The 17,123-nt window shown below is 35.0% G+C and overlaps 1 protein-coding gene across 9 annotated transcripts in view; it reads right to left on the bottom strand.

Moving 5' to 3' along the window:
• The window catches only part of BTRC (beta-transducin repeat containing E3 ubiquitin protein ligase), a 153,104-nt gene that overhangs the window by 96,466 nt on the left and 39,515 nt on the right, over positions 1-17,123 (bottom strand). For 4 of the 9 annotated variants that reach the window (XM_081158937.1, XM_081158938.1, XM_081158935.1 and 1 more), the window contains one exon: positions 13,592-13,699. The exons of 2 other annotated variants lie outside the window; for them this stretch is intronic. In XM_081158937.1, the coding sequence (XP_081015063.1) occupies positions 13,592-13,699 (108 nt within the window). Of the gene's footprint in view, positions 1-8,342; positions 8,382-13,591; positions 13,700-17,123 lie in introns of all 9 variants that reach the window. 3 more of the 9 variants (XM_081158933.1, XM_081158932.1, XM_081158936.1) reach the window with 1 other exon arrangement.

Genomic DNA, 17,123 nt, shown 5'->3' with positions numbered 1-17,123 from the left:
CATTATTTTACAAATACCATCTCCTCTCTTTCCAACATGACCTCAAAGCAGGGAATTAAGAAATGTCAGTAATGATTACCAAGATTTTCCCATTGCATTTCACTATGCTTTTCACATGAATGATAGAGAATAGCTCCTGCATTTCACACTTGCAGAGGGAGAGGGATAAGCTAAATAGCTGTCCTTTATAACCATCAATAAGAGTTAATTCAAGTACTTTTAACACAAACTCCTACTTTTTCATACTCCAGAAGAATTCCAAAAGGTCATTTTCACTTAAAACTTTACTTGTAAGGTCTATGCCCCAAGTGGATTAAGCACACATCTAATAGTGCGCTTTTTATGAAGAAAAAAATATTTTTTAATATAAAATATTTGTTGTTTTAAGATGAAGGCAAGTTAAAACAAATAGGGATAGAAAATTCATTCTATTACTAGAAAATATTTCCCAAGAATGGTTTGGCTTTTTAACAAAGATTTTCAATTCATGTGCCATTAAGCTGTAGTAATACAAGCATAATGATTCTTCCATACTTACCTATTCGTCAAACTTCTTACTATAAATACAAATTGTGCACATTTTATATAGTTATTTTCTTGCCAAAATTTTTAGCCTTTCATAATAAACCACTTGCCAAAGACACTGGGTAATTAGAGAAATGAATAACATCACTGGGTTAATGTTGATTTGACTGGCAATACTGCCATATAGTAGGCTATCAGTTAAACAAACTGTGTCACTCAATCTCTTATCTTTACTTACTACTGCCTTCCTAACTTCCTGCCTCCACAAGAGCAGAACCAGAGCCTAAGGTGATTGTTCCTTACAATACGGTGTTCCATAAACTCCAATAACAATGTACTAACCCAACGTTGGTCTCCTTTTGCCCGCACCTCACAGCCTGCATTTATGTTCCAGTGTTAAGTTTATTTGGCTCCATCAGTATCACTTCTCTTTAACATTGTCCCTTTTCATGCATTTAAGGCAACTACTTCCAACCCTATCAATGAAAGCAGACAAATGGGGGAGAAAGGAATGAACTGCAAACACCTCAAACAAGAAAGGTTGCTTAAAAAACCAAGTGTCACATTCTGACAGTTCAATATTTCATAGCCAATACAAGGAATGTGCAATGACACTGCAACTTTAAATCTTTTCCTCCTATGTCAGTCTCTCTTTCTCTCATTGTAATGCCAAAGGGAACAGCAATCAGAGTGGAGATGTTCAACGTGATAGAGGTCAGGACACCATCGGATCAACGTACCAGAAACACGACCTTGTTTATTTTTTTTCCACAGTATTATTGTTTACAGGGTGCTTTGCTCATGTACCTTGTGGTTCTTAGCTAAAAGATGAAATTACAGCCCAGGATGAAGCGCTCAGGCACACATCCAATTTGTGTTTCCATCTCAGAAAACAAAAAGCTTCTAAGGCCCTCAGGCTGCCATTCAAACTTGGAGGCTGACATTTTTAACAGCATGAACCAGAGACTGGCAGAGAGAATGATCTAATGCATTTCTGACTTGTCAATCAAAGATCTCACCTCTGCTGTCTTGTAAACAGTTGGGGGCCATCTAACTACATTCATAAACCTAGGGAGAGCTTACTGCCAGCTGGGATGCTGGAGCCACATGCTCTGGCTTCTATTCACCAAAATCGTGATTCAGTTTTATAATCTCACTGTAAATAGTCCATAGGCACATTTCCAGGACTACTAGAATAGAACGAGAGTAGGGAATACAAAAGAGATTTTGGTCAAATATGGTGTTATTTTCAAGCTGTTGGAATCCTGTACCCATTTTATCCTCATTTTACCAATTCCCCCCATAGGACTGCACTATGCTGCAAATGAAATGCTAAAAAATTAATGACCTGCCAATTAAAAAATCTGGGGGAAATATACTAATATTTTACTAAAAAGTTCCCTTATGTTTTATTACCAGAAAAGACAGGCACTCCCCAAAACATGGCTCATGCCAAGCATAGAAACTGCAATAAACAATAGCAGCTATATTTTAGTAAAACTAATCATATACTTTCTTTCAAACATGAAGCTTCCCATGTTCATATAAAAAAGTTCTGTATTTAATAGTTTGAAATAGTGCAATATATATTTGTGTGTGTGTGTGCGCGTGTGTGTGAAACATGAAAACAAAATGAATACTTATCCCTCTACTCTTTCCTTTCTGTTTATGACCTTTAACACACACAAAATAGATCAAATCAGGCTAAGAGTTGAACTTTTTGCTAAAGGACCATATATAAAAATGAATATACTCTTTTTTTATGTCAATTTTACAGGGCACAGAATTCCAATTTAATTCACACCAAGCCACAGATACTAGGTCTGCAACAAAGGTCTTGAGGATTTGAATGGTACACCTGAGAACTTTAAAAAGCAGATGACAGATAACCCTGCAGGAGGAAGACACACAGCAAAACTGTTTCATGATGATGTACTATATCCTAGGCCCAAATAACTATTTCAAAATATAACAGACTTGGTCTCCAGAGGACTGGGCCAGAGAATATAGAAAAGCTAAAAGCTACTCAATACCACTCTCAGGAAAAAAAAACTCATGGGTATCACCTCCCAACAGTAAAGAATTACAATTCTTAGAGATCTATGAAGCTAAACAAGAAATTAGTCTTTTTTCCCCCCCAGTGAGGTCGTCGTAAATAACCTGGGTTTTTTCTTCATGAAAAATGACCCAAAAAAGTTTCTTTAATGCTGCCTAACTACCAAGATTCCAAAACTTGATAGTCCATATAAAATACCAAGTCTAGAAACTAACACAAGGAAGGACAGCAAGACAATAAAACACCACCACATAAAGCAGAACAATAGGAAAGAAGGTACAAATGGCTGTAGCAGTCCCCAAACAACCAACATTGATTACTGAATAGCACAGAAAGAATTCCTGTAGTACTGTGGCATCTACTCAGCACAAAGGTGGCAATAACAAGGAGGTAATCTCGGACTATAAAGAGATACGTGCCTATCCAGAAGATACAGGTGCATCTTAACTGCCCACAGCAAGAATTTGTCTGGTAAGGACCGTGCATCCATAGAGGCTACATCACCCTTAGAGTTTTCATCAATTCCATTCTTCCTGTCTATGTTTCTTACACTGGGGCAACTCCCTGGGGTACCTGTACGCTCTCCCTTCTGCCATTAGTGGTCATGTTAAAGTTAGGGCAATTAGGAAAATCCAATATTATTCAACATAAACAAAAACAATAAACCCTCTTTGTAGTGTGAAGAGTTTAATTTTTTAGATTCATCAGGAAAAATACAAAAAATTTTAAGGACATATGATCATCTCACATTAAGATGATTTGGTTTACTCTATTAACATTAGATAATGTTGCACATTAAGCCTATAAATAAACATTACCTGCATCACAGACATGTCAAAATACTCAATAGAGGAATCTATTATTACAAAACTCAAGAAATAAAGAGTATTTAAATAACCAAGTAGGCATCTTAAAACACAAATAAGTCCAAATGATGTCATTTCTCCAAGACAGACCATTGTATTTCCAGGATAATTTACCAAATTCACGTCATCTCTACTTTTCTTGGTGAAATATACATAAAAGTTGAAAGGCTACAAGCTGAACAATAAATTTCAACGTTAGTTGAGACATTTAAAAATCCATAATTATAATTTCTTTAAGAAGCAGTCTTCAATAATATGTTCCCAACATTTTGCACACATACTTTAATTTTGCACCTAATCAAAACTAAAGGGTCACTTTCAGTATGCCCAATGATTTCCGTCTTTTCTCTATAGTGTTGTTTATCTCTACTATCATAATTTTTTAATTTTAAATATATCTTTATTGATTTCAGAGAGAGGAAGGGAGAGGGAGAGAGAGAGAGAAATGTCAATGATAAGAGAGTTGTCATTGATCGGCTGCCTCCTGCACGCCCCCGACTGGGGATCCAGCGCACAACCTGGGTACGTGCATTGACAGGGAATCGAACCACGATCTCCTAGATCCTAGGTCAATGCTCAATCGCTGAGTCACACCCAGCCAAGCTACTATCATCATTTTAATATTCCCAGTATCTATCCTTTTATGGAATAAGGGAAAAATGCAAAAAAATAGTCAAATAATTGCAGAAACATACACTGCTGTGAAGATAAAGAGGTTGACATAATTGAAACTGAACTGTTAGCTGCCTTGCAGTACCACTATTTAATAGATTGAAATGTGCATTTGTTCATCAACAAGAGTCCAAATTCAGGATACAAAATCCAATTCACAGGGGATCATCATGGTGTGAAATGCATGTAAACCAAATGTATAAAATTTGAAGACTACCCATAAAATCAGACTCAGCATGTTTTCCTTTTTTCCATGTAAATGTGTGGATTTTGGAATCATTATTTAAGTATGACTTATCTCTGATACAGATCATTTTTGTGTATGTATGTGCAAGTACCACCCACAATCCAATGTTTTCTCTCCTCCCACCCCATATGTTATTTTATGGTTTTCTTCAAATTATCTAAGTCCATTCATTTACTCAGCAAGAATTCATAAAACACATACTCTGTATAAAGCACTATACTTGACACTGGAAACATAAAATGACGAAAATACAGTTCTACTCTCAAGGAACGCACAGTCTGGTGAGGGAATGATTACAATAGCTATCAGTGCTGTTACAAAGGTATCTATTACATGCCCTGGGTACAGATGCTCTGACTAGGTTAAGAAGGAAAGTGAAAAGATCAGTGAGGACTTTTATTCTCCAGGTAAAACAACTTGAGCTGAATCGTGGAGATAATAAGAATTAGCCAGGCAGATAAATGTGGGAGGCAGAGTGGGTGGGAGGATATGTTTTTAGCAGGGTTCTCCAGGTAGGAAGAACAGGATATGCAAAGACACAGATGCATGAGAGAACACAGCATCTTAGGAGAACTGTAAATCTGAAATGGCTAAGAATTACATGAGAGGGGAGTGGTAGTAAGCCACTCAATTACATGAGTGGTAAACCAAGTTCAAACTTTATTCAATTTACAAACATGTGAGCAACTAGCCATGAGATAAAGAGTGACCAAAATCAATGCAACCAGCCAACAAATGAATTTGGACAAGAATATACAGTAGTCCTCCCTTATCCACAGGGGATACGTATGTTCCAAAACCCCAGTGGATGCCTGAAACTGCAGATAGTGCCAAACTCTATATATATTATGTTTTCCCTATACATACATAACTGTGATAAAGTTTAATTTATGTTAGGCACAGTAAGAGATTAACAACAATAACTAACAATAAAATAGAACAATTATAACAATATACTGTAATAAAAGTTATGTGAATGTAGTCTGTCTCTCAAAATATTTGGAATTTTCCATTAATATTTTCAGACGGCAGTTGACTGAGGGTAACTAAAACCATGGAAAGTAAAACCAAAGACAATGGGGCACTACTATAGCTGAAATTAAAAAAATATTAGTACCAATAAAGCAGTAATGACTGGAATGACATTTAAAATATTTCCTTTCTTCTTTCTACTTTTCTGTATTTTCTACAATTAATATTAAATGTTTAATTTTTGTATTTTTTAAGAAAATGGTAATAACAAAAATATTTTAAAATAAAACTATATTTATCTGGGTATGTCTCTGTGTGTACGTGTATGCATGGATGGATAAGTCATTCCAGACCGAAGGAAACTAACATACTGATAATTGCCTTAAAGTGAAAGGATTATGGGTGATACTTTTTTTGTTTATATATTTACCAAAAAATTTACATATTTCATAATAAACAGTTTTATATGCAGGAGAAAATGTGGGTTTTCCCCCCATAAAACAAAAACATTTTGATTTGTCAATATATTCAAACTTCTAATGTAAGGGGTGTAGGTGGGATAAACATAGGTCAAATGTCAACATATGTATAAAAAAAGAACTGAATTTTTACGCAGAAATTGTGCTGTGCGGTGATTATTCATACACAACAGGGGTGCTTATCAGCTAGGGCTTGAAATGTGTTTTTGTCATGGGGTAATTTTCCTTATAGTATTGTTTTGTAATAAGATTTAAATGTTAATTTACACTCAATTGGATAATCCATATTCCCCTAAAACCTCAAATATAAAGTGAAGCCTTACGTACAAACATACATATATTCTGAATAATACTTACTTGTCCTAGTATTGTTCTATTTTAACATTTTACTTAGATTTGAAGATTTAGTAGACTTCTAAATGTTCTTGAACAATAAAACACATTATGTCTCCTGATGTGTACCTTCAATAACTTCAACCTTTGCCAAGGGACCCTAGTTAATATTAAAATACTATATGGTTCATTTAGCTCAAGATTTCCCTAAAAGTACTAGCTATACTTGACACATAAAATATATTAAGATCATATAAATCTACTTATCTTCTTATTGTTAGAATTTCTCTTTCCTTTCAATGTCTAAAGAAAATAAAGGATCTTAATTACTCAGTTATTTTTAAACACTTTCTCCCTACTTATCAGTTATTTAATATTATAGATTATAAGATCACCATTTGCGCCCAGCTGGGCATGGCTCAGTGGTTGAGCATCGACCTAGGATCCAGGAGATCATGGTTTGATTACCAGTCAGGGCACATGCCCGGGTTGTGGGCTCAATCCCCAGTCAGGGGGTGCAGGAGGCAGCCGATCAATGACTCTCTCATCATTGATGTTTCTATCTCTTTCTCTCCCTCTCTCTCCCTCTCTCTGAAATCAATAAAGACATATTTTAAAAATAAAAATAGCCCAGCCGGGCGTGGCTCAGAGGTTGAGCATCGACCTAGGATCCAGGTGATTGGGGTTCGATTCCCGGTCAGAGCACATGCCCGGGTTGCAGGCTCGATCAGTGAATCTCTTATCATTGATGTTTCTATCTCTCTCTCCCCCTCTCCTTTCCTCTCTCTGAAATCAATAAAGATATATTAAAATAAATAAATAAATAAATAAATAAATAAATAAATAAATAAATAAAAATTAAAAATTACCATTTGCTAAGGATGAGCAAATGATTCCACAAAATACATCTACTGTTAACCAGCAGAAATCCTCTTAACCCCCATATGCTTTCCAGGACAAACCAATGGAATGATGAAAGTATGTATAAACTAAAGATGTCCTCATAGAATCTATTTAAACAATATTTTCAGTATATTCTCTGTCACTAGTTTAAAGTGTATGGTTTGAAATGTCAATAATCAGTTAAGCTGTCCCAATGTTGCCATTTCCATCTGAGTTACTGAGGATAATCCAACAAATTCAACAACTGCATGGCTCTTTCTTTTCTATTGTCATAGAATTTTGACTTCATAAAATGCTTCAAATTTACTAAAGGAATGCAATAATTTCAAGGGGGGGTAAAATGCCATGAAACTATTACTAAGTCACTTCCTCAAACAAATTTGGTAATATTAGTAAAAATGAGTATTCCTACTGGGGTACCTACTTAACTGTCTCTTTTAAAGTTAAAAACATGCTTACTCTATGACCCAGCAATTCCACTCTTAGGTATTTACTCAAGAGAAATAAAAACACATGCCCACAAAAAGACTTGTACAAATTGTATAAAGGAGCTTTTTCCATAGTAGACAAAAAAAAAAGGAAACAACCCAAATATCTATGAAGAGATGAAGAGATAAATTGTGATATATTAATGGGAGGTATTCAACAATAAGAAGAAATTACTGATAAACACTGCAAAATGGATAAATCTCAAAAACATTATGTTGAACATAAGAATACAGACACAAAAGAAAGTGTACTATACGAGTGCATTTACGTGAAGTTCAAGAACAGGCAAAACTAATTGTTGGTGACAAATCAGAACAGTAATTGCATATGGGGGACTGGGTAGTCACTGGATGGAGATACAAAGGAACTTTTCTCAGATTATGGAAATGTTCTATATCTTGAGAATGTGATTACACAAATGTATACATTTGTCAAACTCATCCAGAGTACACTTAAGATCCACATACTTCACATACATAAATTTTACATAAACAAAAATCTAATAAAAAAATAAAACCCAAACAAGAAAGATGCAAATGTACTAAGACTGCTGTAATTCTAGTAGTGGAAACAGGAAAGACTAGATTTAAATCCTGTGTCTGCCAATTAGTCAACCAGATTGGGTTCCTGAACACACTGAATCTGACACAGAACAAATTTTGGAACAATAGAATAAAAATAGCAAATAAGCCTATTTCTTCCATTTCTGCTACATAACAAATCTCTCTGAAAATAAGAAAAGAAAAATAAACATTCGTACTTATAGCAATGTTGGGAAAAGCAAAATTTTTCATCAATACCTGAACCAAGAGTAGGCTTCCCGATGATACAGAATTGGGCTGTAAGGTATGAAAAATGTAAGATTTTATTTAATAAGATACTGTTTTTACACCAAAGTGAAAAACAGCATTTGCTGAAAGCTTCCAAACCTAGTCTTCTGCACAACTGTCTAATAATATAAAACCCAACAATCTGCCAGGCACTGTTCTAAGGACTTAATATAAATCAACTAATTTAATCCTCACAACAACTCTATAAGAGATCCTATTATCGTCCCCAATTTACTTATAAGGAAAATGAGGTATAGAGAGGTCAAGTATTTGCCCAAGGCCATACCTAGATAGAGCCCGGCTCAAATCTCAACCAGTCTAGTACCAGGGCCCATGCTCTTAACCACTGCACCATACACTGACCTCTGGGCTTCTTTTCTAAGATGTTTCTTAAGCATCTCTTTTCTGCCTGTACCACACAAATTTCACTCCTGCAATAAAATTCAAGGAACACACACTCAAATATATTCCTGAATTTTCCAGTAAAATCTCTAAATCAACCTCTCTTCAAATATACTCTAGAAGTAGCAACTTATAAGGGGACTCAACAAATTTTTAAAGTAAACATTTGTTCGTTTTTTGTTTTTTTATCCTCACCTGAGGATAACTTTTCATTGCTCTTTCAGAGAGAGTGGAAGGGGGGGAAGAGAGAGAGGGAAAAAAACACACACAACATCGATGTGAGAAAGACACATCAACTGGTTGCCTCCTGCACTCAGCCAGGGCCGGGACTGAGCCTGCAACCGAGGTATGTGCCCTTGGCCAGAATCGAACCCAGGACCTTCCAGTCCGAGGGCCAAAGCTCCAACCACTGAGCCAAGCTGGCCAGAGCTAAAATAAACATTTGTTGACTTTTAAGAGCAAATAGAGACACCCTGGCCAGTGCTGCCCAGTGGGTAAAGCAAAGGGTTGCAGGTTCCATCCCCGGCCCAGGTCTGGGTGGGTGAGGGAGGCAACCAATGATGTGTCTCTCTCACACTGATGTTTCTCTCTCTCTCTCCCTACACACACACCCCTCCACTCTCTCTGAAAAAGCAATGGAAAAAACATCCTCTGGTGAGGATTAACAAAAATAAAAAGACCAAACAGAGACAACCCTGTCAGTGATGGTGAATTTGTTTAGAATTCTTTCCTACTGACCTTAGATTCAAGATTGCTTTAGGCCAAATTAAATTTTGGATTTTTCTTGGTATCTTGGTTCCAAGTTAGATGATGTTAACTCGTATAATTTTTAATTGCGTAAATTATCTTTACCACTTATCTAATACAGTTCAAATCATCAGCAGTTATTGAGTCCCAACTACTAAAACGCACTCTGCAGAGTACTGTGGAGGTGAGTGGATAATAGTAAGAATTCTGCTTTCAAGGCATGTTTTAGCACATTTCTCATTATTATACTAGGATGTGTTAACTACCTAGGGTGTACTGAACTCCCATACCAACATCCCAGGGTTGGAAGAGGTATTGGGTGGTAATGCAGTAGTATCGCACTGTAGTTTTAATTTGCATTTCCTTGATGACTAAAAATATTGAGCATCCTTTCATAAGCTTATTTTCCATCTGCATATCTTTTTTGGTAATGTATCCATTCCATTTTTTTTGCCCATTAATTGCCCATTATTTTATTGGGTAGTTTATCTTACTGCTGTCTTGTAAGAGTTACGTATATGCATATTCTGAATACAAGTCTTTTATAAGAAATGTGTTTTACAAATGTCTTCTCCCAAAAAGTACCTTATCTATTTGTCTCCTAAATAGTGTCTTTTGAAAATCAGTTTTAAAATGTGATAAGTCCAACTTATCATTGATTTCTTTAAGGTTCATGTTTTCTGTGTTTTAGTGAAGCAATCTTTTGCCTAATCCAAAGCCACAATGATATTTTTTCCTCCCTCATTTTTTTCTGTTAGTTTTATAATCTTAGCTCATATTTAGGTCTATGATCCAGCTCAGGTTAATTTTTGTATATGGTATAGCCTAACAGTTGAGGGTCATTATTTTGCACTTAGGTGACCAATTGTTCCAGCATGATTTGTTGAGAAGACTGAGAACAATGCGTTTTAATGTAATAGAGCAAAATAACTTCAGTGAGATGATTTCAGATTTTGTACTGCAACTAATCTTTCAGTAATTACAACTACGAGAAAAGGGTATTAAACCTCTCCCTTTTCAAACTATATATCTGTATGAGGCTGGATATTCTTCATATATTTCAACCAAGACACCACATCACAACAGGCTGAATGCAGAAGCAGAAATGAGAATCCAGCTGTCTTTTATTAATCCAGACATTAAAGAGATTTATAAATAGCATTGTAATACAATGCTAATGTTAATTTGTTTTAAAAAAGTTATTTTTCATAAAAATATTTTATTTGCATGAACATATAATGGGTTTATTATAGCTATTTTAAACAAATTAATAAATTAATATTTAATTTTTTTTCTCAGTTGTAATTTTTAGTATAGTCACTATCAATAGATACAACCAACATAAACAAAAGCACTTTGGGGTCCTCAATAATTTTAAGAATGCAAAGGAAACCTGAGACCAAACAAAACTGCCATCACCACTCTCTTCCATTGCTTAGGCTTATGATAGCTAGAGTATTGCATCTAAATGCATAGTAACAGGTCAAACTTGTGTTTAAATCCTTTCAACAGCTCACTACTCTTCTTAGCATCAAGACTAATCCTGCATGATCAAGATTCTCCATTCTCCTCATTCTCTGACACAACAGTCTTTTTTCAGTAGCATCCTTAAATGCACCAACCTCCACCTGTTCACAGGGCCTTTGCACTGCCTCTTCCTTGGGCCTGAAATGTCCCTCCCTCCTCCCTTTTGCCTAATTAATTCCTACTCAAACATTGATTACCTGATCCTCCTTACTCCCACCCTCAGGTTAAACCAGGTTCCTCTTTTATATATTCTTACGGCTCCCTGCACATTTCCTTCATAAATTTATCAGTTTGGGAGATTACTTTTGGGATTATGTAACTTAATAGCTCTCTCATAGTAAAATATAAATATAATAATCCTATATATAAAGCTGTTAAATAAAATTTTGCCTATGTGTTGCAGTATTTTTCTAAGATCAATAGTTATCATCAGATGGTCAAAGGAGTCTGTAACCTATGTGTAAGTGGAAAATTAACCTTACCAAAAAGAGTTCTGGCCTTTGACCTTGGCTACTGGGAGGTGGTATCTAGGCCCCTAAACTTCTTACCTAACAGGAATGTCTCTGTTTGCCTGGGGCCTTTGGCCACTGGACAAAGGTGATTCATGATGAAGGCTTTGTGCCACACTTTAGTAGTTACAATCCTGAGAGGAAATGGAGACTTTTAAAAAGCATTAGTAGGACCAACAGGAGGGGCTAGAGACTAAAGGTCAGTATGTGGGTAGTTTGTAATTTCGTTCCAATAAAAACACTGAACACCAAAGGCTTGGGTGAGTTTCCCCGGTTGGCAATATCCTATGTATTGTCACATACTGTGGCCTGAAAGCAGTAATGCCATCCACGACTCCCTAGTGAGAGGATGACAGAAAGTTCTACATTTGGACCCCTCCAGATGCTGCCTATATGTCTCCTCCTTTGGCTAATTTTAACCTGTATCTCCTTCCTGTAATAAAACATGAATATAATAGCTTTCAGTGAGTTCTGTGAGTCTTTTCTGGTGAATTATCAAACCTAACAGTGGTAGTGGGGGCTCCTAAACTTGGCAACTAGTGTCTGAAGTGAGGGCAGTCTTATAGGAACTATTCTCGCAGACAGCAGTTTGGTTAAAGTCATTGCAACAACAAAAAAAGGATAAAAATTAATAAACTATGACTATGAATTCCTTGAGAGCAGAAACTTTATCAATATAAAACAATGTAAAAAAATATAAGATATTTGAAACAAATTGATATTCTCAGGATATCAATATTCTCTAACTATAATAGCAATAATGCTAATGATGACGAAGATGAAGATAAAAACAGCAACAATTTACTGCTTGTCCTTACTATAGTCTCCATTTACAGATGAGGAACATGAGGATTAAACGACTTGCTCAAGATCATACCACTAGTGACAGACAGTATGTAAGCCCTAATTTAACTAATTTTAAAGTCTATACACTTTACTATATTGTACCTTGTAAGACAAGCAAAGGAAGTTTTATATTATATTTTGCAAAGGACAATTAAAAACATCCAGCATTATCGCCACTAAAATAGTATCATTAAAGACTAGCAACTATTAGCACTGTTCAGGAATGTGGAATACCTATGCTCCCCTTTTTAAACTAAGACTTAGTTATAAGCATTCTGATGCTTACTTAAGCTTGTCTTTGAAATTCTCCTAAAAACATAACCTACATAGGTTAAAAACAAACAAAAAAACTAATTTGTTGTCGATTACTATCAAATGCTAAACAAAATTCCAAATACTTGAGGTAGACAGATAATACTTTTGCGAAGAAAATCACCAAATATGGTACATTAATCTATAAACAATGGGGCACCAAGCTCTTCTTTTTTACTCTACAAATTTTCCCAATCTCTTTCTCTATAGTTTTCTCTCATATCCTAGAAATGTCCTAACGGCCTCTAAGAAAAGCTGAAGAGAACTAGAATCTGTTGGTCCATGAATAATCAGTCTGACTGTCTCAAGCTGAATACTGTACTCAAAGGTCTTAAAGGCCTTTTTACCTTGAAACCAGACCTGCTAAGATATAAATAAACACAGTTCTTACAAAAAAAATGTGTGTGTGCATACATATATACAGTAGTATAGTAGCCAGGAGCCACTCTGACAGAGCACTTTATATTTTTAGTAATCATAAGAAAAACATAAGGTATTTGAGAAACTGGCTGTAAGTGATTAATTACATTAATTGTCTTTATGTAGGTCCAGAGCAAACATTACATATTGATTGCTATTTGTTGAGATTACTGTAAAACTCACTATCATACTTCTACTAGATATAAAAACCAATAGTCAAGTTGTGCTATGTCAATTTTGACAAACCAATCATTATAATAAAAATGTCTTAAGAGTGGACCAGTCTGGATCTACATCAGAAATTAATCATTAAAGGAGTACTGAATGACATGAAATACAGACAATATGAAGGAGAAAGGTGAACATAAGTATAAAGCATGGAAAAGGAGGGACACACTCATGACTTAGACACACACACTAAAGCCCGCAAATAACCCACAGAGACAGAGAAAGTACCTGGAAAGCTGTGAGTGCGCCAGTCCCAGGGTTATACAGGCATCGCAGCGAAGGCATGCTGTCCGCCAGGCTGGAGCAGCCCAGCCACAGAGACCTGGGCATAGAGCACTGCAGAGAGAGGACAACTATGAGATGGGACAGTATGAGACAGGATGGTACAGATTACAGGAATTTTCAAGGCTTGGCTGAATACAATATTCCAGTTGTAGCTGCCCTTTATGATAGAAACATCTTCAAGAAAATACTACATATTAGTTCTAACCCCAGAGAGAGACTCAAAAGGGGCACTAATTGCCAAAAAACAAGGGGAAAAGGTTATAGGTCAAAAACTAAATATTTAGTAAAACTTTTTGTTCTGTTCTATGTATGAGTATAAAGGAAATCCACTTCTTAACCCAATTAATCAATTCTTTTCCTCCTTGCATCTCAACTAATCTCCCATAAATTCACCACAGGGTGAAATATTGTGCTGACTACACAAAAAAAGAAATAGTTCATGTTAGCATTTCAGTATTAGGAATGGTATATTAGAAAACAAAATACCACAGGAAAATTAAAGTGTTTTATTTTAGAAGGTGGGAAGAAGGAAAAGTATTATACCCCTACAGCTTTGATGGCAACTAACTCTGTTCAGTATGTGTATGTTTTATGTATCTTGTTAGTCTGTTATTCATTAACCAAAATGCAATTACCATAGCAGTTGCCTCTTCATTTTTCCAGATGGATTAAAAGGGAGGAGGGAGGAGGGCAAGAAATAACCAAACAGAAGGGAAAACAGCAAAGAAAGGAGAAACAGAAAAGAGAGAAAAAAGAAAAAAAGAAAAAGAGAACCCCAAATGCCGCTGGTATTAAAACCTTCTAAGCAAAAACCTATGTGTGAATGTAAATATACATATAGTGTATTCAGTAGCAAAATAAGGTAGAAATTATGATTTCTAGTAATGTTAACTAAACAATGTTAGTATTATTGCTCCTTTAGCTTTATAAAACACATTATCTTTCAGAAGTTTTATGTTCTTCAAGTTTCTCTAAAAGTATCCCAGATTGAAGTTTTGTCTGTCAACTTGGGTACTATTACAGTCTAATAATACTAAAAAAATTACATACCTGATAATAGCACATATTAAAACAGGAATACATGTTTTAAAATATAGCAGTCAATGCACATAATACTAAACTTTGTAAGTTTGGAAATAGTAAATATCATTATGGGGCCTTTTTTCTTCTTAAAATACTCTAGTTGCAAGAATTAATATTAGGTAACAAAATATAGCACCGCTCACTGTTCACAGTCTATAACTAATATGAAAATAGTAAGGACACCAAAAAATGATCTAGTCTTTCAGATCATTACTTCCTCATTTTATAGTTAAAGTGACTGATGCCCAGGAAAAATTAAGTATTTATCCATGATCATGAATTTAGAAAGTAGGGAAGTAGGAACTAGAATCCTGTTCTATCACTTCTTAGTGCAGAACTCTTCCTCCTGACTCCATCTATCCATAGGTCATAAAGTGGAGACATCAGACTTGAAAAAAGGGTATGTGCTAAAGATATCACTGGATAACATACCAACCAAAACAGCTAAACTGCTTTGAACTCCTACAACAATCTCCTATCTCTGTTCACTGTTTCCAATGTTTCTTCACCTCAAGCTACAACCCATTTTACAAAGAGCAGCTAAATAGAATAACTGTGTTCACATTGTTATCATGTCACTCTCATCATTAATTCATAATAGCTCCCTGTATCTACTGTATGAAATCCAAGCACTCTATTAATCTGACCTTTCCTCACTGTCTACATTAATTAACCTTCTCTGTCCTTCCAATTGGCCTAGCACTCTAGCTAATTAACCACCTTGATATTTTTTTCAAATACCCATCTTACCCCCTTACCTTTGACTTACAATCATCAAGTTCTTCACTGAAGTAATTTTTGTAAGTAAATGAAATTAAATATTTCTAAGTAATGTTTCAATCATTTATTATTCAACAAGTATTTATTGAGCATCTTCCTTGTTCTAGGCACTGTTCTAGATACTTAGGGATAGAACAATGTACAAAGGAGATGAAAATCCTTTACATTCAAGTGACACTTTCAATCTTAAATTCTTTTAAATTCCTTAATGTAAAAGAAGCTTGTTGTTAGTTTCTCTCATTGTTCATGAGAGACAATGTACACATTCTTAAGCAATTAGTTCTGTGTGTTCTGGAGAGAAGAAAGTCTCATTTTGAAGGAGGGGCTGAATTTGGGAAAAGTGGAAGAGGGAGAAGAGTATACAAAAAGGGAGAATGCAATACAGAAGAAGAAAAAATAATAATGTAAGAAAATGGAGTAGGCACTGAAAGATAACTTGTCACTCCTCCCCATTCCCTTCTCAAGAGGAAGGTGGCTCAAACACTTTTAGCCATATTGAGGCCATCTGCATAAGTCTCCTCTTTTTATTAAATTATGCATATTTACTTGTATTTGTGAATGTTCCTTTGTAAGCTTTTAAGGCATTCCTCTTTTGAATGTTTGTCTCCATTTTATATTAGATCCTGTGTTATTTTTGCAGTATGTATTTGCTTAATTATCACCTGACTTTCCTTACTATAAATCATTCTAATATTCTTCCTCATTAACTCATCCCTATTTTCCATCAAAACTCCTAACAACTAAGAATTTGAAAGGGCTCACCCACCCCCTTAAACTAAAATTTCAAATTAAAATTATAATCAATAATGAGCCACATACACCCAGGAAAGCCACTAGATATACTGGTGTGATTTCTAAAATAGCATTAACTTGTAAACACCACACAGAGGATACATTCCCGATTATTACAAGACAATTGGTGTGGGTATGAAAACTGCACTTGAATATAGTCAGATCTGCACATTACCATAAGATTTTATATATTATAGCTCAATTTAATAACCAATTTTCAAATTGGTTTGTATTGTAAGAATTAATCTTACCCATACTGGTAAATGGCACTTAAAAACATTGAGGGGGAAAATATAATTACAAAATTAATGGAATAGGCTATAGCTTCTACTTCTTTTTTCCTTCTAATCTTCACATCTAGGAGCATTTTCTACAGAAGGGGAAAAAAAATCTAAGGAAATTTGGACAATAAATAACAAAGTGAAAAGTACTGGCATTGTGGCTACTATTCTTATATGTTCTATACAGTGTGGGGCAAAAGTAGGTTTATAGTTGTGAGTACATGAAACAGGGTTTATTCTTGTATTATTACTTATTAATTATTGTATTATTTTCAATTCATGAACAACTGTAAACCTACATTTGCCCACCCTATATTTCAGGGCCATTCTAATTGGTCAATTTCTGACAAAGATGTAAAATTTTTCTGTCCTTAAATTTTAATAAATTATCCCCTTTAAAATGCCCAAAAATCATACACAGTTTTCTACTTAAAGTTTGGGCTGCAAAAGTTTGTTTCTCCTTGCAAATTATATTTAAATTCCTAAGGCTTTATAAACTTAAAAAAAAATTTTTTAATTAAAAAAAAAATCAGCCCGGC

Source organism: Miniopterus schreibersii (genome assembly GCF_964146895.1).
Source record: "Miniopterus schreibersii genome assembly, chromosome: 14".
In the NCBI taxonomy this organism is placed as follows: Eukaryota; Metazoa; Chordata; class Mammalia; order Chiroptera; family Miniopteridae; genus Miniopterus; species Miniopterus schreibersii.
This window is presented reverse-complemented; position numbering and strand designations above follow the sequence as displayed.